The 26863-nt window shown below is 36.5% G+C and overlaps 1 protein-coding gene across 2 annotated transcripts in view; it reads right to left on the bottom strand.

Annotated features, from left to right (window-relative positions):
• Window positions 1-26863, bottom strand: part of MBOAT2 (membrane bound O-acyltransferase domain containing 2) — a 92797-nt gene that overhangs the window by 12394 nt on the left and 53540 nt on the right. The window contains exons 4-10 of one of the 2 annotated variants that reach the window (XM_058802155.1): window positions 23074-23169; window positions 19139-19194; window positions 12032-12086; window positions 11055-11238; window positions 5199-5391; window positions 2783-2886; window positions 2369-2433 (exon numbers count right to left, since the gene is read on the bottom strand). In XM_058802155.1, coding sequence (XP_058658138.1) covers window positions 2369-2433; window positions 2783-2886; window positions 5199-5391; window positions 11055-11238; window positions 12032-12086; window positions 19139-19194; window positions 23074-23169 — 753 coding nt within the window. The remainder of the gene's footprint in view (window positions 1-2368; window positions 2434-2782; window positions 2887-5198; window positions 5392-11054; window positions 11239-12031; window positions 12087-19138; window positions 19195-23073; window positions 23170-26863) is intronic. The other variant, XM_058802156.1, reaches the window with a different exon arrangement.

Here is a 26863-nt window from a genome sequence, read left to right as displayed (position 1 = left end):
GATGCATCAACTGATCAGCAAGGTACTGTCTTTTATTTCTTTACTAACTTAGGTGGTAGACTGAGAAGTATTTCTTCCACCTTTTCTTCCCTTCCTTTTTTGTGGTGGAAGGTGGGATGGATGAGATTGGCATTGTTTTCTTAGTAGAGAGCACTAGAATCCAAAATGACCTCGGCAGACTTGAAGGATGCTCTGAAATCAACAAGATGAAGTCCAAAGCATAGAACATCTAATAAGAAAAGTGGAAGACACAAACCAGTACCATTCCTGTAACATTACTCAAAAAGTGTAGCTGAGTATGAACATGGATCAGCAGTATGAAACACTGAGTATCAGCTAAGCATGAATCAACAGTAGATTGCTGCTGCAAAAAAAGACAGATAACACACTTTCTAGTACATCACAGTATTACCCAAAAAAATAATTATAAATAATCCACTCAAATTAATCAAGTCTGCCCCAAAAAAGCTAGGGAAGAAATCTTGAAGGTCTTAGCAAAAGTACTACATCTACTCTAAGAAGACAGAAGGTTTGGAAAGATGTCAGAATTGAGCAACAAGAACCACAGGGGTTTTGCAAACATGACCAAAGACAAATGGGATGAGACTGTTTCTTTGAAAAAGAGAAAGAACAGGCTGAGGGGAACATAACAGCTTTCCCAGCCAGGAAACATTATAATGATATATGTTGTTATATATGTAACTATGCTATATATGATACTATGTAAATATCTGTTTTAACTTGCATGCTTGTAACAATAATGCCTTTAAATTGCTGTGTACTATGATACACATTATATATTTACTAAACCTCTTTGTGATCTGTTAACTATGAGCTCCATTAACTATGTTTTTTACAAGTTTGTTTTTACACACAATCAGGTTCCGTTTCTACAATTATCAGAAAAGAACAGAACAAATGCTAATGTCTGGTATTTCATGTGAGATAAATAGCTGAAGTTTTAGGTACTTCTATAAATGTCAAAAAAAGTGAGTAATTAAAAGTGAATGTTTAAAGTAATCCATGAGCTTGTCCTCTATGCAAATTGCTGGAGCATTGCAACTAACCAAACAATTAGTAACAAAGTATACACTCTCTACCACTTGCAACAAAACTTCCACAGAACATCCACCTTGTCTCGCTCTGACAGAATCACTCTGACAGAATCAATTTAGACCATCCCCAATAATTCTTTTATTATTGTTTTAAAAAATACTTATTAAAAGAGATGCTTTAATTTTTCTTCACATCTTCTTTTATAATCACCCTGAGCAATTGACTTGCATTTTTTTCTTTCAATTTATAACAGAAATATTATGTTTCTTCACGGATAATTTTTGTTTAGAATCATTCCATTTAGGAGATTTGAAAGTTGAAATATAACTTCTTCCTATTATGTTTTAATACTGTTAAAGTTCTGTTTTCTAATTAAATCAAAAAAGCTAAATTATATATTTGGCTTTTGAAATGCTACATTTCAATACCTGCAAACATGCAGTTTTCTGTTGACTGTCCTAGCAATAGACTCCATTGACTATTGAGCCAACCAGAATAATCACATAAAATTCAATTTCTTTTTTAAACTGGGTGAGCAAAATATTTAGGGATGAAATTATGGAGGAAAGAACATACTATGAAGAAATTTGGTGGAAGAGACATCCAGTTGCCAGCTATCCTAGAATAAGAGGTAAAGTCCTCTAAGTGATCCCAAGACAGGGGTCTCAGTTAAACTGGCACCTGTGGATAGGAGATCAACTCAACAGTGTGACTGGAAGAAGGGAAACAACACCCATGAGCTACTCAAGAACACTTCTACTTTCTCCTTACCACAAAGAAGTAGAATGATGTAATTCACAGGGTACTGTACCTGCTCCCCAGGCAAGGAAACAGAGTGCAGAGCTGAGAGAGAGTCATTTGGAATTTTTGCTGACAGCACATTGTAGGGTTTGACTTCTACACTCATAATGGCTGGAGCACAGAAAGTCCTCTCACAGAACATACAAAGTTCCTGTATCACTCTGTGGCTAAAAATAATGCAGAGCTTTCACAGGCTGAGCTTACACTTTGCCTGCTGCTCTCAGCAACGTGAATGCTAAGAGAGGGGAAAAAGACACCTCCACAGATTAACAGTTTTAGGTTCCCTATGGCCTGTGAAGAAAAACAGAATCTATCATAACCTGATTGTTTACACTATGAGAGAAGTCCTTAACTCAGAAGCTTTACTTCAAGTATTACAAAAAGAATCTCCTGCACAGCTGCTAAACAAGTGATGTTTTGTGGGAGTTAGCTCCAAATGTTATACCATCTTCAAAGAAATATGGATCTCAGAAGCTTCAGTGAAAAAAAATTTCCTTTAAGAAAGAAATACCTTTTGAGCCAAAGAGCTGTTTGGATATTCCAGTTATCAAGAAACATCTTGAAACTTGTGGAAAACTGTAAAGTAAAACAAAGTAATTATTTCTGTAATTGCAGAGTGTCACAATGTGTTTCAGAATTCTTGTGTATAAACTATAAATCCCCCCACCCAAATTTGTGATGAGTTGAATAAGTGATTCACTCAACTATTCTGTATAACCACAGAATATTTTGGAAGTCAATTGACAGGTAGAACACGTTCAAAACAGGCTATTTTCCACTCTTTTTTAAAGGTGTGAAAACATCATTTTTGACTTAGAACATATTCACTATCTAAAGGAACAAATGTGTAGGAAAAGTTATTGAAATTAAGAGTAACTACCTACATAGACATGTGGGGTTTTTTTTGAAAGAAACAGAAACAAACCTCTATTTGCTGGATTCTCAGATTTGATATTAGATCCCAATGTGTAACTCCATTTTTATCGTAGCCTCTAAAGCCGAACCCCGCTGCATTATTAATTGCATCTGCTGCAATGAGACAAGAAGAAACAAATTAATTATAAACTGTCTGTATTACAAATCACACAACAACATATAGTTTGTTCAGAATATTTATTGCATTTTAAAGACTACATTTATTTTTTCTTTTAAATAGTGATGATCAATTGAACAAACAGAAAACAATCCAAGCAATACTAGCTTCCAATTCAAAAACTTGCACAAAAGCATGAGAGGCAGCACTAGCTACTTCACAGTACAGATGTTCCCTGTCTCCCATACCACCTACTTAGACTTGCTTGAGCAATCAGACAGAAAAACAAACCCAGCGAGATGCATCAATACTACAAAACAGTAGCTGGTTGTAATGATTTGAAACAGCAGCTCAATGTTCACATGCATGTCTTTGATCTTCATTATACAGCAACAGTGATGCTGATGCTTAAAGCATAAAGGTTAAATTGTGTGATTCCCTCCATGCAGGTGCACGTTCACAGCACCCCACGGAGAGCAGTGCAAACCGAACAGACAAAACCAGGAATTTTCTAAGGAATGCAGAGCTCATCAAACTTCCACTAATGGCACAAGGTCACTGTTACAACACCATTGAATGTGAGGTGTTTACAGTGCATGTCAAAGGTCAGATGTTCTAAGCAAACAATATTTTTTCCTAGGAGAAAAAGCTTCTACTGTCATCTGGGCTATGCAGGAAAATACAAGGGATCTCTACTGCCTGTCACTTTCAGTCATCACCTTTGCCTGAGCTTTGTCAGCTCAGACACTAACATTTCCTCAACTGATTTTCCAAATTAGGATGGCCACACACAAGGAAATTACATGTGTTTGAATTTTTAATATTTTTACTTCCTTGTGATTTTTTTAAAATATATTTGAAAGCAACAAAATTTGCTGCCTTACATCTGACATTGCTAGGCCAACTTCAAATACTGGGCAATAGTTTCATGGTCAATTAGAAACAGCTGGAGACACAAACTCCATAATCTTTTGCAAGCTAGAATGCAAAGACTGTAACTAGAGTAAGTACTCATTTTATTAGCTAGCATTTTAGTATCCATTTTAAGTAATTAATTTCATTAATACTTTTTTTCAAGTGTAAAGAATAGTAATGCACAACTCAAAGGTGTAACATCCAGTAAAACTGTTAAAGCCCCCTCACATTCTACTCCTACCATTGTAGGTTTAGATCAGACAAAGTGGAAGGAGGAGGGGTAACAAACTAGAAGTACAGAGCTGGCATAGTTTATTTTATTTGGTATTTACCAGAGGAATGCTAGCTCTACACTGCTAGCAAGTGCACAGAGGAATCCAACTGAAGTATTAAAGGCAAAAAAAAGCCCAACTGAAATTATTCACTTTTCAGATGACTACTACTATTTATAGATGATGATACAGATGTATAGGAGCATAATATTCAAAAGTATTTATTTCCACAACAAGCCCCAGAACTACTATATCCAGACAAGCTGCAAGTATTTAATTCATTGACCAGGAATTAAACCAGCAGCTGTAAATGAGTCATGCTGCTCTGCTACCCTAAAGCTTTCTTTATTGCATTGTTCCCACAGATTTTCTCTCAAAAGAACTATCAGACAAATATGTAAAACTGGAGAGGAGGAGGAAGCTGATGAAATCTGTTGTGTGAGCCACTTTCAAGATGTCAGCTTACTTAAATAAAGCATCTTCCTGTTGTACACATCGTTTTTTTACAAGTAACATGAAGGGAAATGCAAAATATTCTTTAAATTGTATAATCTACTCAAGTGTCTTAAATAAGTTACTAAGCACATTATCTCACCAGTCAAACTTTTAGTAAACTAAGGCTAAAACTCAAGTGTTACCCATCAAATTCTGAAAATGCCACTTACTATTAACAACAGTATCATATACCTGAATTCCAAAGTATTAATTTTCCTTTGTGATTGAATAACATCAAGCAAATTACTGATAACTAACCACAGTAAGAGGTTAAAATTAAAGATATGCCAAGAATAAAGGTACCAAAATAAATTTTTAAAAATCACAAACAAAAAGGACTGTACATCAGATTAGATTTACTACTACTTTTCCTTTTTTTAAAGTTACTGTTCATTGGAACACTATCACCTTCCAAAAAGAGAGTGATCACTTCTCAAAAAGAGACACTATTTAATGTACTTAATACCTTGAAAGACTTAAGTGCAATCGGGTTTTCCTAAGGCCTCAAGAGGGCACTGCCACTTTTTAATACACACTGAAGTGTGCACATCTCAGATGAGTCTCAGTATCTTTGATACTCATCAATGCTCTTTCTGTTATTATTACATTTTAAAATATTTACTTACCTAAAGTCCATGCAAAATAATACTTGGGTCTGGCAGCCATAAGAGACACATACAGGTAGAAAAACCTTACAGGCCATGATGCTGTAGCTCTGAAGTTATCATCAATGTTGTATTCCACAGGCAAAGTTTTTGTAATAGTCATGTGGAAGAGCAAGGACAGTCCACAGATCAAGAGCTTCTGTGCCACGGCTATCTGAAAATTTAAGGGAGATTCTGTAAGCTTCATTTTTTTGTTTATCTTTTGGAAAAAAAGGAAGGCGATAATCTTCCTTCCCTATACAGACATACATATATGTTAATTTTTCAGTAATAAATATACAAGCAACTTTAAAATAGTTAATAAAAAAAATCTCTGTTTTATAGAGACTCAAGGAATGTTATATTGATCAAGTTGTGAGCATCACTTCCCATGGCCAACACAATAAATCCAGTCGGACTACAGTGACTCTCTAGAAGTCCTTTTAATAACCAGAGCACCTTTTGCAAGTCAGGGTTTTTTTCTTATTTTCTTGTCAAATTACTGAAGCAATTAAATTGTTAAGACATCATAACACAAAACATATAATCTAGGACAAAGTAAAGTTATTACTGCAGAGATTCCAGAACAATGGCAAAACTTCAGTTCTATTCAGGACCCTTTGGCATAATGCAGGTGTTCAATTTCTGCCCAAGTCAATACATCAATCATCTCTGTTACATTATCAAAGCATCTAAATTCTACAACTAAAATACTGATTTCTGAATTTCAGCCCAAATTTCAGCCAATCGGTTCTAGATGGACCTGTTTTCCCAATCAGAGTGATCAAGCTCCAATGGTACAAATAATATGCTCACAGATATGTACAAGTGTGTTGTTCAGATAGGACCTACTCAAATTTTCTCAAAACTCAGCTTTGCTATAACCACCACAAGTAAAGAGTATCTATCTTCAGTAGAACTTTTCTAAGGTTCTATTATAAAACATATAGAGCAATATAAGCAATAAATGCCTGACACTGACTGCTTTAAGTCTCTAGTCTGATCCACATCCCAAAGGCAGACACGATATTTTGTGAAAGACCCCAGTAACATACTAAAGCAGGCACCAACAAGAGACACTTGGGAGCTAATTCAATGAAATGTAATTTTCAAGCTTTTGTTTTATGCAATCTCAATATTTAAACATTATTGTTTTAATTTACATTACAATTATACAGATACTAAACTTGACAAGAAAACAATCAATCTACTTTCTTTAAAGCATCAGAACAAAAATATAACCAGAATCTGTCTATGTTGCTTCCAGTACACCCATCCAAACTTTTAAAGACAACATCCTGCTTTACTGAGAGTTCAGCTCATCATCTAGTTCCAAAATAAAGGGCAAATTTTTTCCATGATACAGAATGGGGCAGTAAATGTCCAACTGAAAGCACACACTTTGGCAAGACACAACATACCAATGATTCACCCAGTTGCACAGATGTAAGAAGTGGTACAACCTGATTAAAGAGTGAGACTTGAAAAAGCTCTAAAACAGTGAGGGTATTTTTGGATATTGCATATATTTCACTTGGCTCATCTCAGAAGATATTTCAGAGAGGATCAGGAATCCCAATGATTTCACAAAAAACATCAGCCAGATAATTCAGGAAGCAACTACCTATTAATGGTTAAGGCTGGTGCTTAATTATTTGTTTGCTTTCTAATGAACCTCATTTTAATACTTTATTCTATTACAAGAGTTCAATGTGAAGAGCATTAATTTTCTAAAAGCATTCCTTTGTCATATCAGAACTATTCATAATCCCTCTCTTTGCTACAGCAGAGGGAAAGTTCAGTTGGCTTAACACCTTCAGGATCTTCAATAGAAATGTATGTTCATAAAATCAGTTACTACTAATACTAATGAATCTTTAATTTTGGTAATTCTGGTGACAAATACAAAAGTCTGATATTTGTAAGTATCAGAAGGCATCACCCCAAGTTTGAAGACATTTGCAAGGATTTAACTTTAAGGTCTAGGCCATAATTACAAGTCATGTTCAATTCTGCAGGAGAAACAATAAGCTGGTAGCAGTAACATGCAAGTTAAAACTAAGTATGAATATAGAAAATGGGTTCTTTCCATCTGAAGATGACCACAAAGTCTCAAAAAATGTTTTCGCCACTTATATTGTTATATCTGTTCAAAGACCTGCCTTGTGCCACTGCCTCTATTTGCCAATTTTTCTATTGGTAAACAGATGTGATTCACCTGCCTATTCAACACCAAATATGCTTTGCATTTCTCTGAAAGTTGTTAACTAAATTGTGGAGGTGAAAACACCTCTTTTATGAAGGAGCATCAGGTTTTCAACAGAATTTATTTTAAGAACAAATAATGAACTCATACAGTACTCTGTCATGAATTAAACTTTTTTTTTTTTTTTAATTACACTACTTCACTCAAAATTATAAATCCCAGCATGCTGATACCACTTACAGGGATCAGAATCAGGGATTACAGGGTCCTTAGAAAACTGTGGTGGAAATAAATCTCCCACCTCTGGGGAGCTGCTGTTTCCAGACTGGTTTAAGCAGAGTTTCTGAGGCCAAACCAAACACAGGCTGCAGTGCAAAGGAGTCCTGCCCTACCTCCACTCCCTCCCTGCAGGTTTGGCTCGTGCTCCTTAGGCTGAGTCAGATTAGAGAAACAAATCAGATGAAAACCTTGATTTCTGGCATTTTGCAGGAGGGGGTTTGTTGGAAATTTTTTTGGTGGGAACGTGTGATGGTATGTCTAGTAGGTTTTGGTGGGTTTTTGTTTGTTTTTTCATGCCAAGTTAGTTTCAGACAAATCAATTTATCTGACTCAAACTACAACACTGTGCAATGATACCAACAAAATCTTTGTTCAATTTTTCAATTATCTATTGAAATGCATTTAGTAAAACATTCATTCACTTCCTATTACTTAATTAACCTTTCTTTGCCAAGGCATAAATGGGAAATCACTGAATTGCACAGTCACATACGAGGGTTCGTCAATTTTTACAAGGATGAAGTAATTTGTAGTTTCATTTATTTTACTTTTTAAAATTTTCAACATAGCAAAATAACTGTTCTGCTCAGGAATTAAAAGACAGCAAAATGCAGGATAACTTTGACCTCAGAAGAAGCACAAAATACAAATTATTTTACAACAAAAAGGTAAAAAGACCTGTCTCACCCAGGTTTGATGAACAACTGAGCATTTCTATATAAAAATATGAAATATGATCAACACTGGGAAGGGAAGGAGGTACTTAAGCTAGAAGACAGTGCCAGGACAAAACTAGATGTGCATAAATTAGATGGGAATATAATTAGGTTGAAAGCCAGATACCTAATTGGAGAAAGCAGTTCAGGAGCAGCTTTCTAAATGAAGAAATAAAAGTAAAACACTCACAGAGCTCAGAAAGTTTAGAAATAAATTACCGCATAAGCATGTATAACATATACAAATAGATTTTAAAAATTCGAGAGGAATCTTGAAAAAATTTATTTGAATGAACTTAATTTGATAAAGAATCAGTACTTAATACATAATATTTAGAGGTATTAAAGCACATTATTCTGGGGAGGTTGGTACCTCAGACAAAAACTAAAGATATTTAAGCAAGAACATTATAACTTGTAGGAAGATTCTGCATAGTAAGCAAGAAAGCAGATATCTGCTGACAGGAATCTTGTATTTTAAGGGTAGCCATAATAAAAAGAAACTTACAAAGACAGATATTAATTTCTGAGAGTTGACACCACTTTGAGCACCAACAACTGATAGCTTGCAAAAAGGCACAATAGGAGGGATATGAGAAGTAAGTTTTAATACGATGACTTGTTTCATTTAACATGCAATGAACACAGCAAAAGTACTAATCCAAGTTAACATCATGCAGTCAACACACATTATAGAGGAGGAGGCTGGCATGAACTACTTCAGTTATATAACTGTATTTAACAATAAATGAAACTTACTGTAACTCAGCTCAAGGATTCTTTCTTATTTATGACATTAACATTTGCTGATCCCTACTATATTTCAAAATTTTTTGAGTTACCTAAAAATTTATTCTTCTTGAAATAATAACAAATTTAAAGTATTAATATAAAGTTAACGGTATTTAAACGTTCTTCTAGAACAAGACAATGAATATTTTAATTGATACAGCAAATGCAGTGAAATTGTGTCATTCATCTTTCTCCAAAAGCACACAATACTCACTGGTGTTATAATATGCAGCCAGATTTCTCTAACACCAGTTGGGAGATGAAATACCAGGAGCATAAACAGCTTCTCTTGGTTTTTATGTCAAAAGCTAATGCAGCAAAAATTGCAAAAGTTTCAAGCATCTTAAGAGCAAATAATTTTAAGGAAAAGCACTTACCTGAAAGAAGAAGCCATCCTATGTTTATATTTATTTCTATTGACCTTGTCCGTATTACTAGCAAGATTATGTGGTAAAAAGCCAGGAAGTCCTATCAGGCAATCAGTGGATGTGTGTCCAGAAGTACTGATACAAGCAGGTTTGGTTTACCTCCATTTATGCAATAATTTTATTACATAACACTTTTCTGCAGAAATAGGATTTTAGTACACAAGACTTTACTGGGCCAAAACAACATTTAGAAACAAAAGTGCCTGCAACTTTGTTGACACAACGCATCAAAGCAGAGCATGGGCCATGTGATGCTGATCTATGCAAGGAATTCTCAGTGTCTCACCCTTCCTAATGTGTTCCACAGTTTACTTGTGTGAGGTCATGTGCTCTGTCAATTCATGGAGCACCTTCAAGTGCTATCATCCTCCAGCCATGAGTTTAGATTCCAGTCGTGCAAGTTACTACAATCACACAAGATGGGTAGAATGGAACATGCAAAGAGTCCTCACCCACCTTTCTGAGGATGGAAGTGGTTGGAGATGCCCCAAGTGATTGGGAAGCACTCCCTGTTGGCCCAGCTGTCGGGCCATGACCTCTAGATGGTAGGACAAGACAAGCAGCTCCATGTGGGAAAACACCTCCATCTGGCCCAGCAACAGCTGGTCTCACAAGACAAGCAGAACATGGGCAACTGGTGCTGGAATTAGCAAAAGCCTTCCATGTGACCCCATGATAATTCTGCCTCCTATAGGAGGTAAGAATTATCTTAGGCACATGTAAATTTAAATGCCTGATACATTACTACTTAAGACAATATGAAAAGAGCGAAAAGATAATATTCAATACACTGGGCATTAACCTAATTGGACTAAATTTTAAAAGTAACAAGTTTTGTGAGCTTCTGATTTAAATTCAGGTCACACAATCTTTCCTGTAAGGCATGATCAACTGGATTATCTTCTCTATGTGGTTGGTCTCTTCTCTAGTAACAGACCAGAGAAAAAAAAGACTTAGGTGTCTTAAGTATTGTTCACAGTGTTATAGGTAGTACATCTTTTACTACACCTTCAGATCAAAATCCTTCTTTAATACCTCTCTACATGACTACAAGCATGAAAAATGAAACTACTTCTGACTTTTTCCATTTGTTACATATGACTGGGTTTTTATGCACAGTATATGCTTTGAAGTGAACATGCATGAACAGTTTTCATTTAAAGATGGCTTTTTACCATATAAGCTTGTTAGGAAGCTCCAAATTACTCTGCTTTTATCCACAAGATCCAGACTGGAAACCATGGAGAAAACCTGCCTTTAAAAAATAAACATATAACTTTTTGAACAGGGAACTATTCCGTTGATGAATGAACTCCAGACTCAGCTCAGCAGTTATGCCTGTAAATGAAGAGTGCAAACCAAGCTTCCCATGCAATGATTCCATAAGCATCAGCACTGCAAGAGTCACACATCTTACATTTGGGGAAGGATCCGTTTGTTCATACTTTGTATCTTCCTTCCCATTTGCTTCAGACTGTTGCAGTTGGTATGATCTGCCTTCAATGAAAGTAATATAGTCTTTGTAAGAGCATAACGGGCCTGCCAGGATACCCATGAAATTACAGTTGTAACTTAAATACTCCAGTAGACTTGGCATGCGTCTGTAATTCAAAGACAAGCAACTGGTGAGATGGATTGTGTAGTTCTTCAGGATTTCCACAGTAGGAAAAGTCACAGTCCATGCTACCACTCACTCTAACTGCAGTAAAAACCACATGGACAAGAGCAGTTTGTCTGTCTTTTGTAATCACAGCTTGAAACATTCTACACATAGCATTTCTTTCCAATCCACACTGGGCACTTTGAGACAGACCTCCTGAACTCCACTGAGTCTCTCCTTGCCCAGCAGAGGTGTTTGACTGAAGCTGAGCCTGAGGAAGGAAAGGGAGGGCTGTTTTCCTAAGTGTTTGTTCAACTGTATAAACTATTTTTCCCTCAACAATTGAATCAATAAACAAAGGTTTGGGCTAACTGGCAATCATTTCAATTAAAACAAATGTCTCAACACTCTCTTGTCCAAAGCAACATACTATTTTCAAGTGTCCTGAATAAAGTACTGAGAAAAGACAAGTTAAATACTGAAAAACAAAATTTAACAATGTTTCTTCACCAGCTACTTCATATGTGCACTGTTTACTAGTCTTCTATCTGATATGGCATTCATTTGCATAGACTGCATAGAACTTAGAATGTCCTTTCTAAATAACTATAAAATCTCCTCCTAGGGATATTTTTCAAAAGAACAGATACACAAATTAAACTAAAAATATATAAAAACATGGATCTGTTTTACATGACCTTATAAACTCTGTCTTGAACCTGAGCTATAGAAAATGCAGAGAGCATTAAGAAAATACACAAAACATCCCCAAAGCAGAATGTCTGAAAGCCTACCTTACAGCTAAACACCTCTGGGATGGAGTCAAGTCTTCATTTTTTCGAAACATTCCTAGGGAAGAGGACAAGAAAAAAATAAAGAAAAGCTAAATCCCCCCATATTTTACTCAGCAGAACAAGTTTCATGCGGTAATGTAATTTCTTAATGCCTCAAGCAATTTCAGAGCTATTATGTCACATAACATTTTTGCTGGAGTTGGATCAAACAATTCTTACTGACAAAATCACAAACTCTCATAGCTTCAGTTCTATCCAGCAGTGAAATCATGTGGATTTCAGGAAAGCACTGACAACTTGAAAAAAGTGTTAACAAAAACTATTCTTCTACATTAGTTGAGACTTCAAAGTCTGCAGGTTTTAAACCCTTTATTTCCAATTCTGGAAACAGGACAAGCCCCAAAACACAGCCATTGTCATAGCCATAGTCATCGCAGTTTCAATGCATGAAATGGACACAGTCCAAGACAGATTTCAGCAACTGGAAACTTAGAACAGACCTCAAGAACAGCTTTGCACTGCAAATAAAGGTGATGACCAAGCTCCAGTGAAGCAGGCATGGCAGTAAAGGGTGCCACAGCCTTCTTCCTGAGCACTAACAAGAAGCTCTAACCCCTGCTAGCAGAAGGGGGCAGTCCAAGTCTAAGTTCAGCAACAAGACTGAGTTTACTTCTTGCCATATGTGGCTCTTTCTGAAATGCTGGCAACCTATCCCTGAAAAATAGTCTTCAAAATCTGTACTCTCATGAAAGAGAAAAGTAAAAAATAAGACTTTCAACATCATCATTTATTATGAAATACACTAATTCAGGGGAACAAAAACAGTAAGAGCTCCCTCCCTCAGACAGCCCTGGCTAATACCAGCCAGCACTGCCTGCCAGAATGACCACTTCAGCTCCTTCTGCAGCCTTCTCTAGTGGCTCAGACATGCCCACATGCAGCCATTTCCTGCTGTTCATACTTGCATTTTTTCTTCGCCATTGCAAGTACTAAAAACTTTATCCACATAGCTTCCTAAAGGACATCAAATTTATGGGATCACACTTCAATTATCTTTCTCCACAGCAGTGCTGAAACCCAGCAGCCAATTTCAAATCAAGTTTGACAAAAAAGCAGGGCAATCTAAATATGAAATCCTAGTGTGCTTTATGAAAATAGGTGTCTCTATAGAAGATCATCCTCCTGTCATAGAAAGGTTGCCTTCAACCTCACTCCATGATGCCAGTAAATCCACAGAGGGGAGCCCTTATTCTTGATCCAGGGTAAGTTTCAACTGGAGCCAATTTTTTTTAAGATATCAAAATCAGTCAGCCTTATGACAAAAAAGATTGAGGAGCTGAGGGGAAGTAAAAGCTAATTTAATTCTATGACTCATGGAAACACTTGTTATCTACAAAGAAGGAAATTCTGTTGTCTTAGTGTGTGACTCCAGTGTGGCCACGATCTACACACACTTATGACTTCAAAACCACACTTAAAGTCTTGAACAAAGCTGAGAATACAGAGGGAGATAGCAACTTGCCACCTCCTCTCCTTCAATATAGCCTGGGAAAATGCCTTCCTTGGTCCTGATCCTTCACAGTCAAAAGTTATCCTCATTCATACTCATTCAAGGCAACAAACTGAAAATCAAATTATCACCCCCTAACTTCATGCAGCACCTTTGATGCCTCAGGTTTTAGCTTCTCTATTTTTCAGATTCTGTGCTGCTTTAGTGTGTGGGTCTGGGCTTCATATTAGGGGATGGTGAGCTCTCTTCAGAGTAGGGAGACAAAACAATTCCTTCTCTAGCTGGGGACCAAGGACAGCCGATCCAGATCTCAGGCCCAAGAGCATAAATGACATGGACTGAAGAGAGAAAAAAAAGAAGGATGGGACTTCATGGGCTGAAGCTGTAATTGGACAATTAGCTCCAAGATGCTAATGGACCAGAACTTAAAAAAGTGAGAGACCCCGTGCCCAGTCATCCATTCTTGTGACCATTTTGGGTTCACCTGCAGTGTAGCCCTGGCTGGGCTCTTGTGCTGCCCAAGGTGGATCTATTGAGGCCTCCTAATAAATACCTACTTTATTCTTTAGCTCTGTCTAGTCTCTGCTCTAGGTCAGCCTTCACAAGGCATCACCTTCTCTTCCTCATCATCACATTTTCTCATATTCTCCTTGGTTCTGTAGCAACGGCTTTTACGCTGATAAAGGCACTGAATAAAAACTGAAGAAGCATTTTGAAAGATTCTGTAACCTTTAAGGCCATAATATTACAGTTCTCAGGTACTCAATCTCTGAATTTAATACAAATAAATTTAACACAAAGACACCTATAGATGGATGTAGATCCCATCACACAGTGAAGTGTGTCATTCAGAGCCTTCAGTCTCTCACAGCCCACACAATGTAAACTGACTGGAGCAGGAGCCTCCTTTGCCATTATATTCCATATAAGCATTTTACCCTGAAGTCAGAAAGAGGAAGTGATCACCCAGTGTGTCCAAGTGAACTTGCATAAAGCCAGATTAGTCATTAAATAAAGATAATTAGTCAAATGAAATATTTCATATTACAAACGTGTGACGAAAAAGGAGGAAAGACCCTCAAACCTGAAATAGAAGAATCTAATCAATGGAATATGATCTGTGGTTTTGGAGAGGTAGTAGGAAACAGGTTTAAAACAGATTTTAGTTATGTTATGTGTGTAATTGTTACATATATAAATATGAAGTAATTTAAAGCCCAAATTACCTTATGAGCAATGCATTTGCTGTCTAAAACATACTGCATCCAAGTAGGCCTCCATTAATTTTTCATTTCCCTACCTCACGAAGGTTTCCCTCCAGCCAGCAGATTCTTTGAGGTCAGGTTAGTGGCTTTCCCTGTTTGTTGGGGCTTTTTTTTAAATGCCTTCTCAGTGTCTTCAAGGCCCATTTATCATCTTCGCACAGCATGCAAGAACATGATGACCTCTGTCATACTCTTGAAAGCTTTCAGGAAGCTACCATTAAGATTTTTTTAATCATAGAGAATAAATATGGAAGAGGTGCTCTTACATTGCTGTTTATTCAATATGAGATGAATCAATAAATACACATTCACTACTTCCCAGGCCCAAGGGAACAGAGACCTGATAAACCATAGCTGTTCCCTACCTACTACACACTGGAGAGGAACAACTCCCACTTCAGTAGCACAATGCTGCTAGGGAACTCATGAGGTTTTGTAGCATTCCTTTGAGGATTTTAAGAATTGCTTTCTTCTGTCCTAAAGGAAGAGACTACCACAACAACTGCAGCTCCTTCTTACTACCAAATCACACAGCAGAGATTAGAGAAAATGGGTTTTATTGAACATCTGTTAGAGAGGTGAAACAATTCGGTCACTCAGCAACTGCAACTCCATTTTCGCATCTGTAAAGAAGAAAGACTCCTATATTCCTTCCTTGGTAAAAGAATTATGTAAATCATCAGTAAAAAAAACTTTCCCAAGTGGCCTACATCATGAGGAAGTTCTGTCTTTACATTCCTTCTCGAGAGCCCATATCCTAATGGTAACAAACCCAACACTCTTAGGCACACACCACTATCCTGCCACACAGATTTTATTATGGGATATTATGACTGCTTCTGAGCTCTCACTACACCAGTGTTTACAAACATTATCACCCCATCTTTGAGGTTAAACTTATCCACTTTTATATTTGTATGGAAATCTGGCTAATCAGTAACTAAAAATGCCTAGACACAGAATTATACATTAATAATAACCATAGATCCTACCAGAGGTTCTGTTGCAATTACAGTAAATTTTTGTAGTCCTGAATTGAATCACCAACTGAGCCCAAATGCTGTTGTTATTAAAACATTTTAAGATCCAAGACAGCCAATAAGAGTTTTAGCTGTTATTACCACACTGGCAGCAACAAAGGCAAATAGGTAGAATGCCCACTGAGTAAAATTGGAAAAAACCTACAAAAAAAGCAAGAAAATGTACAAGTCTTCATATCCAGAGAGCCATACAAGCAAAACAGAGGCACAAAACTATACTTGAAAACTTAGAAGGGGAAAAATACAATATAATTCCTTTAACCATTAAGGACATTTTGATTAAAAAAATAATTTGGTAACTGATACTGAAACAATAATCACCATGCTGTCACTATCATAACAGAGAGCACATTAAAAAATAAATAAAAATCAAGAGGTAGATGGAGACAGAGCATTAAAAGGAAATCCTAAACATAATAAGAAAGTAACAAGTTACCAAATAAAATCCCCAAAACAGAACCACACCATGGCAGTTTCACTGATATAATTAACAGAAATATTAGGAAGCAATGCTTTTTGTTAAACAGCTGCAAATTTTTTGTTCTAATAAAAATAAAATTCCTTTTTCTCCCTTAACTGTTATTTGCCTGATGTGTTGCTTAAATAAATCTAAATCTTCACATAAAGAATTAATATGGACATCAGCAGTTTCCAAATTACATAAAAACATTTCTCCCTTTAGAATACACATGTGAGATGCCAGGGATAATCAGCAAAAAAATACAAAGCAAATTTTAACACACTGACTACTCTTTCTTGGCATTGCTCATTTCAGTAACAAGGAACTGCAAGGTAAGAGCTACCAAAGACTGAAGTTCAAAATGTAGATCAGAATACCTGAAAGGCATACTCCAAATCTCTTCAGGTGTAAGTTTGTGATCCATGCAAACTTCTGGAATGTTTGTATTATACAGCAAGCAAGTACAGTACCACAGAATAGGCTGAATTGGAAGGGACCCCCAAGGATCATCAAGTCCAAATTGTATGCAACTTACATTTAATTTCCCTGCTTAAAAAATCCCTCATGGTAAGAGCACAAGGGTCTAACAGTTACAGGGGTAGCTGTTATTTGTGTATGGGATTCCATATTAGTTTTCAGCTTGGAATCAAGCATATCCACTTAGCTAGACAGACACTTGAATATGCAGCAAGAGTGAGTGGCCTTTGTAGCTACACTCAGTTCACTCCAGGACTTTCAAATGAAACCAGCTGAAGACAACAAACTGGCTGCCATGGAAAGATCAAGTCCAGAAGACTGGCCTTTACCAAAAGCCAACCTAGCTACCACTGGAATCGCGAAGTTTACCAGGAACTTCCAACACAGCAACATTTTTTTTCCAGCTGTTTATTTTCATTACACTCCTTGGATGTACTGGTAAAAAATGAGGGAAGAAAATAAATTGTTGTTTAATATAGCCAAGCTGATCTGACTACAGGCTCAGAGAGGCCATGAATCACTTACAACTTTTTGCAACATTATCTCCTCTCCTGTCCCTATATCTCTAAGTAATTTCCAGTGGAAGCATGTACCTTTGTAGAGTGAACAAAAGCCCACTGACAGCAGGGCTTGTTTTCATTAATTTTTCATGAAGGATCCCTTTTAGATTGTCTAAGATGAAAAATTTTGCTTTAATGCAATCTCAGTCTCCCCTGCACATCTTTGCTTATCTCATGACACCAGACTATCAGCTGCTTCTGAGCTCACACTGGCCACATCAACTTTTGAAAGTCATGTTCACAACTGCAACTGTGACCATCCAACTCAAGAAATCTGCTAAACTGCTGACACAACCAGAGAAATTTTTCCAATATACTGTTAATTACTATTCAAGGGCTGACAAAGAATTTAGAAGTCAATGAGGAACAAAACGTCAAGACTTACACTAAAAACTCAGTGTATAAAGAAATCCAGCAGAAAATACAAATTATCTGAATTACTTTAAGTAGGAAAAAATCTAGTCTAGCTAACTTTCATGATGAAAGTTAATAATAGAGCTGACTAAATGAAACATTTGTCTCAAGATTGCCAGGAACACTCACATGCTTGTTCCATACCACCACTCCACTATTTGTGCATGATTTCAGCAAATTCAGAATAGCTCTTTCCCCTAGCAAAATAATAGTAAGAGGAAGCATTCATGCCTGATACCAGAACTATTACTTCCTTATAATAACCTGTTTCCACTAACCTGTGTACTCTGTACTTGAGTTGATTATGGATTGCAAAATTACTACTTCCAAATATATTTTCTCTGGAAGGTAAACATCAATGTCTTTGACCAACTAGATAAGCCCAGCATTATTTATTTTCATTCATACAAAAATATTTTTAAAAGGTCTTTTCCCAACTTTTCATATTCCTGAAAATTTTTGCCCACAAGTTTCTCTAGACAGTGCCACTTAACAATGGAAAAAACATTAAACACCAAGAGCGCTAAAGCCAGGACACATATGAGACAGAAACACATTAAACTTCATGCACAGTGTTAATAAGCAATATTAGAACAGCAGGTGTCTTTATCCAGGTGTCTGGAGTTACACTCCCAAATCTTCAACTGACATCTGTAGTTCTAAGTGATTCAAGCTAATTGGACAGATTTATGAGATGACATTTTCAAACTTTAAAATGAAAATTACTCCTTTAAATTTTGAGGTAACTAAAAACCTAGCTATTCTACCCATGAAAACCAACATTAAGATTCATTGTCACAGGGCCCACTTATCATTTTGACAGGAGAACAGACATAAACACAATTCGATAATCTCCCTGTTCACCACAATCTGTTAGCTGTGAGTGTAATTATGATACTAAACAAAATGAAACACACAAAGGTTTTATAAAAATCAGCATATACAGCACAAAGTAGGGAAGTGCTCAAGAATTAGCATTTTAAAACAAAAGGTGTTCAACAACTGCAATTACATGTCCTTTTTCTATCCATCTGTCAGCGACAGAGGTCTCTGAATCTGGAAGTTCTTTAGTTAACTCTCACAGTCAATACCCCAGCCCAAAAGAATACCATTGCTCTTTAGACATTGACTTCAGAAGTGTCACATAAGAAGGGTCTGACAAGTCACATCTTCTGCACAGTGTCAGCATTTTTAGAGCTTCTGTAGAGTTGGAACAACATTTCCCAGTACTTTCATTAATAAGCATCAATGAAACAACTGAGACACAAAAATTTATTTTGCCTTGAAACATAAAACTGATCTAAAGTAATTCACTGACTCATGATGAACGTCGGTAAAATTTATTTTGTATGGAAAATTAAACACAGTAAAGAAATCTTACCATCATGAATCTCAAATGCCAAACTAGTGATCTTCTGTGTAATTATCATCATTGGACTGTCACAAAAAAGGGAAGAAAGAACAATTTAGACACAAATCCAGGATTTTCTTTCACTTATAAATACCAGGGGAATTTTATATTAGGACTCCAGGTTAACTACTCTAAGTTGGAACATCTTCAATGCAAGAACAAAGCGTTTTGTTTTTTCACTCAAGCCATTGCAGAGTTTTCAATGCAAAGAGAAGAATTTAAGCCTTAAATGCAGTATTTGATAACACCTGTCTTTTACTGCTGCATTAGGTTCTACAAATACAGCTGAAGTGTTTCACATGTATTTTTTACTAACATAGTTTATTTTTTTTTTCAGGGAGAAGAGTAAAGAAGAAAGGACAGAGCAATTATATTCATTGCAAGATACAGCAGCAGTAAGCAAAGGACAAGAAAATTATAACAAAGTTGAATATTAAAGTAAGTTGTTTAGCTATGCAGACCATTTCCATGGTTTCCAATAACACCTAATCGTATCTTTGATTTTTCCATCGAGAATTATTATTTGCTCCAAGTAAACATACCTGACAAAACAAAAACCCAGCCTAATTATGCTGACTCAAACAGAGTTCACTTTGTTCTGAATTTGGTACACTTGAGTGAATCTTAAACTGTCCAAGAAATATTCTGCCATGGCTATCCAAGTCAGTTTTGTACTGAGAAATTATACCATTTTCATAGCATCTAAGAATTTTTGCCTGATGTGAATTTCAAAATTATGAACCTCCTCCCTGGGGTAGGGAAGCAATGGGGAATGCATAAAGTAAACAACTACAATTTAGAAATTTAATTTTTAAATCAGATCTCAAAAAACACATCAGGGATTGAATTTACCTAGAAGTATCTGAGCTGGAGCAAATAACAAAACCAACAATAATCACAAAAAAAACCCCAAGAGCAAACAAAAAAACCCTCACAATTAAAAAATAATGTTGTACAATGGGCACTTAGTTTTGTTCATGTCTTGAGTGTACTTGGCATCTTTGTAACATATTAAGTTGGCACAAAAACACAAATCCAAAAGCCATCAAGTTCTCCTTCATTAACAAGGCAGTATTTTGCCATATGGTTCAGTCCATCAAACTGATTTTCTTTTTAGGTAATGGTTAAAATGGTTTCAAAGCACACAATTATTTCCAGTCCTCAACATGCACTCAGGGGAAAAAAAATTCTACCAGTGTCCCAAAATCCTGATACCAAGACTAAAGTGACACACGAGGGTCATAAAGGAAGAAGACTAAACAGGAACAAATAGTCTGATAAATCCCTCATACCTTTTTCTAGCATTTAATCTGTAGGCCTGCCTGGTGCTGCCAGAAATCCCCAACCGACTCTAAGCAGACATGTGACAGCATGGGTCCTGCCTGGTGGAAGGATGGAGTCCAGGAGGAGCTCAGTCAGCCCTTACATTAATTCCAGCTGATAAATCTGTCATTGTTATCACAGCAGACCCTGGGATTCTGTTTTTTTTCTTCTCCTGAAGTGGCTATTCCAGTACCATCAAATATTTGGCTGAGGAGCAAAAATCTAGAGACTAAAAGAGGAAGAGTCCTTCCTGGCACAGTGAGACTGTGAAGCAGGATTTTAACAATCCCTTTTAGGTGCTGGCAGAAAGGCAAAGGAGGCAGCTGGGATCTGTTAGTACTGCAGCCAGGACCACACAGCTCTGCACAAGCAATTGCATCTCCAGCATGAGCTGTCCCCAGCTTTCTCCACTGCCAGTGCATTGAGAGCTTCCTTCAAATTTTGAGCAGATTTTCTCAGCTTGGGCACCTCAGACAAGCACTGCATGCTAGGAGAAATATCTAGGTAAACACACATTAAAGCTCTTTTGGGGCTAACCACTATACAAATCCATGCCAACATCTTTAGAAAGAAGAACTTGCTCATACTGGAGCTCAGCAGCTAGTTAGGCAACTTTAGGGGTCTTTTTGAGCTTACTCTCTACTCCCAGAACCAGAGAAAGTTTTCTTTCTCTGCCTGGTTTGGAAGTAACCTCTGTCTCGTGTCAAGGGAGCACATGCAGTGTATGCCTGAGATTTAATGTGATATGCATTCATCAAGCTCCCAAACTGGTGCATGAAAGGGTGGTTGAAATCTGCCATCTCAAACACACAATCAGAGAGCTTGATCCAGGCTTCAGAACAGTTCTGTCCAGAGCACAGAGCTCATAAATCATGAAATGCTTTGGGTTGGAAGGGACCTTGAAAATCGTCTACCTCCATCCTCCCTGCCCTGAGCAGACACCTTCAATTAGATCAGGTTGCTCCATCCAACCTGGCCTTGAACTTCTCCGGGGATAGGAAGTGGGAATCTCTGGATGTGTTTAGACCTAAATCTTTGAAATATTTGAGCTACCACCAAACCATCAGAGCCACATCTGAAAGCAGTACAGTCCCATCTGAACAATGGTGTGCTCAAGCTCTACTAAATGTTTTGAGAATGAGAACAACAAAGTGTAATTACACTGTTTTCACAGTCAGCTCAGAACTTTGATCACTGCCAGGGGTGCACACTTTGGCCTACAGTGAGCTGGAAGGGACCGCATCTGGACTACAGTTTCACTAGTAATGGTGAAATTATGGTCAACATCAGTAAATCTAGTGTCTTTATGCATATGACTGTGCTGCAAGCTCTCATTACAGTCAGTGGAGATGTGGTCCAGAGTCAGGGACATCTGACAAGTGACCCAGTTCACACTCAGGTAGACACTTCTTACTGGGTCAGCTGCAATGCCCTCCAGCCTCTACTGTCCACATCAATCACATCTCTGCTGACTACAACTGGAACTTGAGTATCTGGCTTGAAGGCAGACACTTGGATGTAAGACAAATGTAGAAAGATGTTGTAGAAGGTAAGAAGATAAAGATGACAGAAAAGATGAACTCAACCATAACAGCTTTTGGCTTCAGCCTACAAGTTAATTTTCTGGACTACATGCCTGTTACCAATAAAGACTGAAAAGTAACAAGGCTAACAAGTACAATTCCATCACAGGTTATGCTAAACTACAAAGACTACTGCCATTCACAGTATCCCTGGAAAGCACTTAATGCATTATTTTAAGCAGACTAGCAAGTACTCCTCATCACTTTTTTTTCCCCCTCTAGAATATACACTCTCCTTTAAATCAACAAAAGCACTATCACAGCAGCAAACTTGTTTGTAAGAAATGTTGTACTTCACTTCTTTGTGTCTACAGCAGAAAGAAGAAGTACCAATACGGTTTATTTTTATTTTGCCCATTTAATTCTGTTTTGCTCCTATACAGTTCAAGTCAAATATAGGTATAAGTTCACAATATAATATGAGGGCAAACAGACAAAACCTTCTGTTTCTTTGTGACTACCTCAACATCCAGGTGCCTGTCTCCTTAGCTTTCTCCTTCTGGAACATCTAACATAAAATGAAAAAAAGAAAGAAGCTAAAAGCTAAATTCCATAAAATGTTCTGATTTTCCTCAAGAAGTGGTATCAGACTGTGCCAGGCAAGTAAGTACACCAGACACAATTCAAGGCTCATCATGCTGTCAAGGATGGTAGCAGACACTTTAATGCAAAAATCAAAGAGAAAAAATTCCTATAGCCACCAAATCCTTTATGCCATTCAGCCAGGAACAAGAGGCAATAGATAACACACGGGTGGTTCTAAGAAGAACAATTGTTCACAAAATTCTCAATTTGTATGATTAAAGCATAGTTACTTACATATTTGCATGTGTGCCAATATGCACATACATGTTCAGCTTTCTCCCAAAGTTTTAAAGGCTGACACAATTAATTGTGGGGGGGAGGGAAGAGGGGAGAGCAACAAGTAAAAAATCCCCAACAACAACAGATACAGTATCACTTAGGAGGAAAAGATAGGAAGATTATTTTTCTCCTTACCCAGAAAAATCAGCAGAATACTGTCCATAATCAAAGATATAGACCCTAGTAATTTGGCACACAGTGAGGTATCCTAAAGCAAAAACAAAGCAATACCTGGAAAGAAAATGGGGAAAAAATTTCAATTAAAAATCATAAACATTTCTCCACTGAATAAAATACCATTTCAATAGAATTTAATCTCCAATTATTTCTACAAAATATTACATAATAGGAATCTGTAATTATACTTTATTCTGCCTGAGGGTTTTTTGCAATGTTTATTCTACACAAACACATACTTTTTTATTTGAAAGTGTGCAGTTCAACCATAGAAATTCTATTGTCAGTAGCCAAAATATTTACACCAATAAAGCCTAGAATTTAGAATTGTAAGCACCACTGTAAAAACTGCAAGTCCTATAAAGAGAAAATTAATCTGTTAAGGTTGGTTTTTTGTTTTCTACTTTGGGGCTAATTTTTGTCTCTATGAGCATAGAAATTTGGAAAATGATACATCAAATAATTTCCATTGCATGTATACTGCTATGCATTCAAAATTCATTACCACAAATCATATTGCTGCTGTTTTCCGAGGACCTGGAAAAGTCAAGTAATTTTCAAATACACATATTAAAACACAGTCGAGTGGAAAAGGAACAGGACACCTTTTGTCTTCTATTAAGCTGATCCTGAGCAAAGGTAAGAAAAAACACATATAGGAACTGTAAAAGTGTTACAATGTTATAAATAGATGAGCTGTGAAAGTGTTCTATGTATGACTAAATTAGTTTTACACACCGTTTTCTCAACAACACACTAGTGAGAAATGATCTGGCAATACACCTCACAAAATCTGCCAGGTGTTCTTTGAAGTCCAAAAGGACAGTGAATGCCAGCAGGAATTTAACTAATCCTTTAGGACTTTAATGTATGAACTCCACAGTCTTTATTTCATGCACAAGACTGATGTGCAATCCTGCAGCAGACTGCATAATGCGTCTAAAATCCAGTTAGAATGAAAACATTCATTCAACAGACTGAAAATCACAGCCAGGACTGAATTTAGGTGAACTAGTGAGGGACACTGCAAGACTACTTTGGAACATGACTTTCCAAATAAATATTTTGCAAGAATTTATTAAGAAATTCTAAGGTCTTAGAAACTATTCTTCAATCTGACACTTGCAGTTTAACCTTTAAGTGAAAAACATGCTATATATAAACCATTGAATATTTTAAAGCATCCAACTTTGAAATTACAGATTACCTTATATACCATTAAATTACATGTATTTTGGTGAAAAAAAAAATTAGAGGGTCTGTTTTAGCAATAGTTTATTTTATGTTTTCATTAACATCCACAATCCAGAAACAGTATTATACTGGGAAGCTAACTGGTACAAAAGTGCTTACAGTAAGAATACACTGGCACAGGTTGCCCAGAGAGGTGACAGATGCCCCATCCCTGGGAACATTCAAGTTTAGGTTGAATAGGGCTCTGAACAACCTGATCTAGTTGAAAATGTTCCTTGCAGGGTGGACTAGATGTCCTTTAAAATGAAATTCAAAGTAATCCACAATTATATGAAATACACAATAGTCATCATGACCAACATGGTAGGGGTTTCTCACAACATTCAGTTAATACCCACACTGAAGTTAAAGTACAGAAATGGAAGAAAGAAAAATGAAACACCTTAAACTTCTTGATTTGATTCCAAATTTCAGTCTAAAACAAAAGCTGTCTTCTGACAGAGCAGTGAAATTTGCTGCTGTTACACTCACCAAACACAACTATGAATCTTAACTATCTTCCAGTTACGTCAGCCATAGTTCCAAGTTACACACAGATTGGAAGACTGAAAATTTTTAATTGATGAGTAAAACACAGGAGCTTGCAACCCATACTATACTTTTCAATTTCCACCTGCATCTCTGCACATTAGTCATGCCACACCACATCCCTTGTTCATGAGAAATGTCATTTCACCAGGCAAAGTGCAGCAATACGTTCTCCCCTAAAGAACTTAAGATTTATGACAGCTTGCATCATTCCTGTTATTTCTTCTGCAGGTTTGTAGTGCAACTTGCTGATCATCCTAACTCTCATGTAAATCCATCTTTAGTTTAAAAAAATCACATAAGATCTGAAAATGTTTTGAGAACTTTCTAGAATATTCTTACACATGTTTCTTACTCTCTTCAATAATTCATTCAACAACCCTTAGATCAGAAAATTGAGTGAAGTTTTGCAGAACTCAACCACATCAAGTTTTACCCAACTATAAAGCTAATTACGAGCTTCACACAAATGCAATTTACCCAACTTTCTCCACCAGCAGAAAAGCAATTGGTCTTAAAAGTCAATGTTACTCTATACTTGCTTCTCACTGTATAATGTTCGTGTGAGCAGAAAGATGAAAGTATTTCACACTGAAGATGAACAGCTACAAGCAAGTCATAACATGGTTATTATTACAAGTAACTTTCAGACAAACTGACCTGCAATGAACATAATACCTGTATTGTGAAACAGAAAGACCCAAAAACATTCATTTAAAATACATCTAATTCCCAGGATCTTTGTTAATACAACCTTAATTTATCTATCAACAGATGCACCAAATTCAGACACATCTGGGAGACACTGTAGCATGTACCACAAACCAGAACACAGTGATATGTTTAACTCTTAATTAGAAGTTGAAAAAAAAAGAAAGAAATTAAGCCAACAATCTGGATAGCCTATTATATAGAAAGGCTTTTCTTGTACAGGTATTTAATATAATATTCCAATTCCTTAGAATTTTTAACATCTCAGAACACTAAAAACAGTATGCAATATGTTTTACTCATAAAATTTTATCTTTCCTTTAAAAAGAAACGTATCAAGTAAACTACTCAATGTTTTTAGAAGTATATTCCAGCATATTATAAATGAAGTACCTTAACTATACACATAAATATTACAATATATAGAAAATTCTAAGTAAGCAGCCCCTCCATGTACTTCTTTACAGAAGGTGTTCATAATGAGAACATCCACTTATTTCTATTTTTTTAAAAAGGCAAATTAATCTCTTACTAGCAAATAAAATACTTTGTCCTATTCACTATTTTTTGTCTACTCATGTTTTGACAACTAACATTAAGCAACATACATATCAGGAATTTTTACCTGTATGTATACATATAAAACCAAAATACATCATTCTACCTATATGTACACACACATATACAGATATACAGGGTTTGGTTCCTTCCCATTACACGAACTTTCTTCCAGTCTCCAAACATCCTGATGGAATTTGATACATATTTTCTATTGTTAAGATTATATAGAATGACTCCTGAAACATCATTTCTGCTAATGCAGAACACTTCAGTCTCCTCCCTGTACCCCTCTTATTTACTGTCCTCACAAGTTTAGCACAGCCAACACCACAACATCATTGCTCACTTCAATGCAAAGATGTTGGATTTTGTTTGAACAGCTGATTTTTTTTTTCCTACAGGCAAAGCATTTTTATCCAGTGTCACCTTAAAATTTCATTCCACATGACACAGCATCATGGTTTAACTCCAGCTGGCAGCCACTCCCTCACTGCTCCCACCATACACCCACCACCCACAGGGAAAGGGAGGAGTAGAAAGAAAAGGTGAACCTCATGGATTGAGATAAGACAATTAATTAAGTGCAACTAAATATCATGATAATAAATATACTAATACTGATAATAATTGACATTACAAGGAGAGGAAGAACAAACAATAGAACCCAAGAGAAAAGAGATGCACACTACAATTG

This window comes from Ammospiza caudacuta, chromosome 3 (genome assembly GCF_027887145.1).
Source record: "Ammospiza caudacuta isolate bAmmCau1 chromosome 3, bAmmCau1.pri, whole genome shotgun sequence".
NCBI classification, from domain to species: Eukaryota; Metazoa; Chordata; class Aves; order Passeriformes; family Passerellidae; genus Ammospiza; species Ammospiza caudacuta.
Note: the sequence above shows the minus strand (reverse complement) of the source record. Positions and strands in the feature narration are given on the sequence as shown.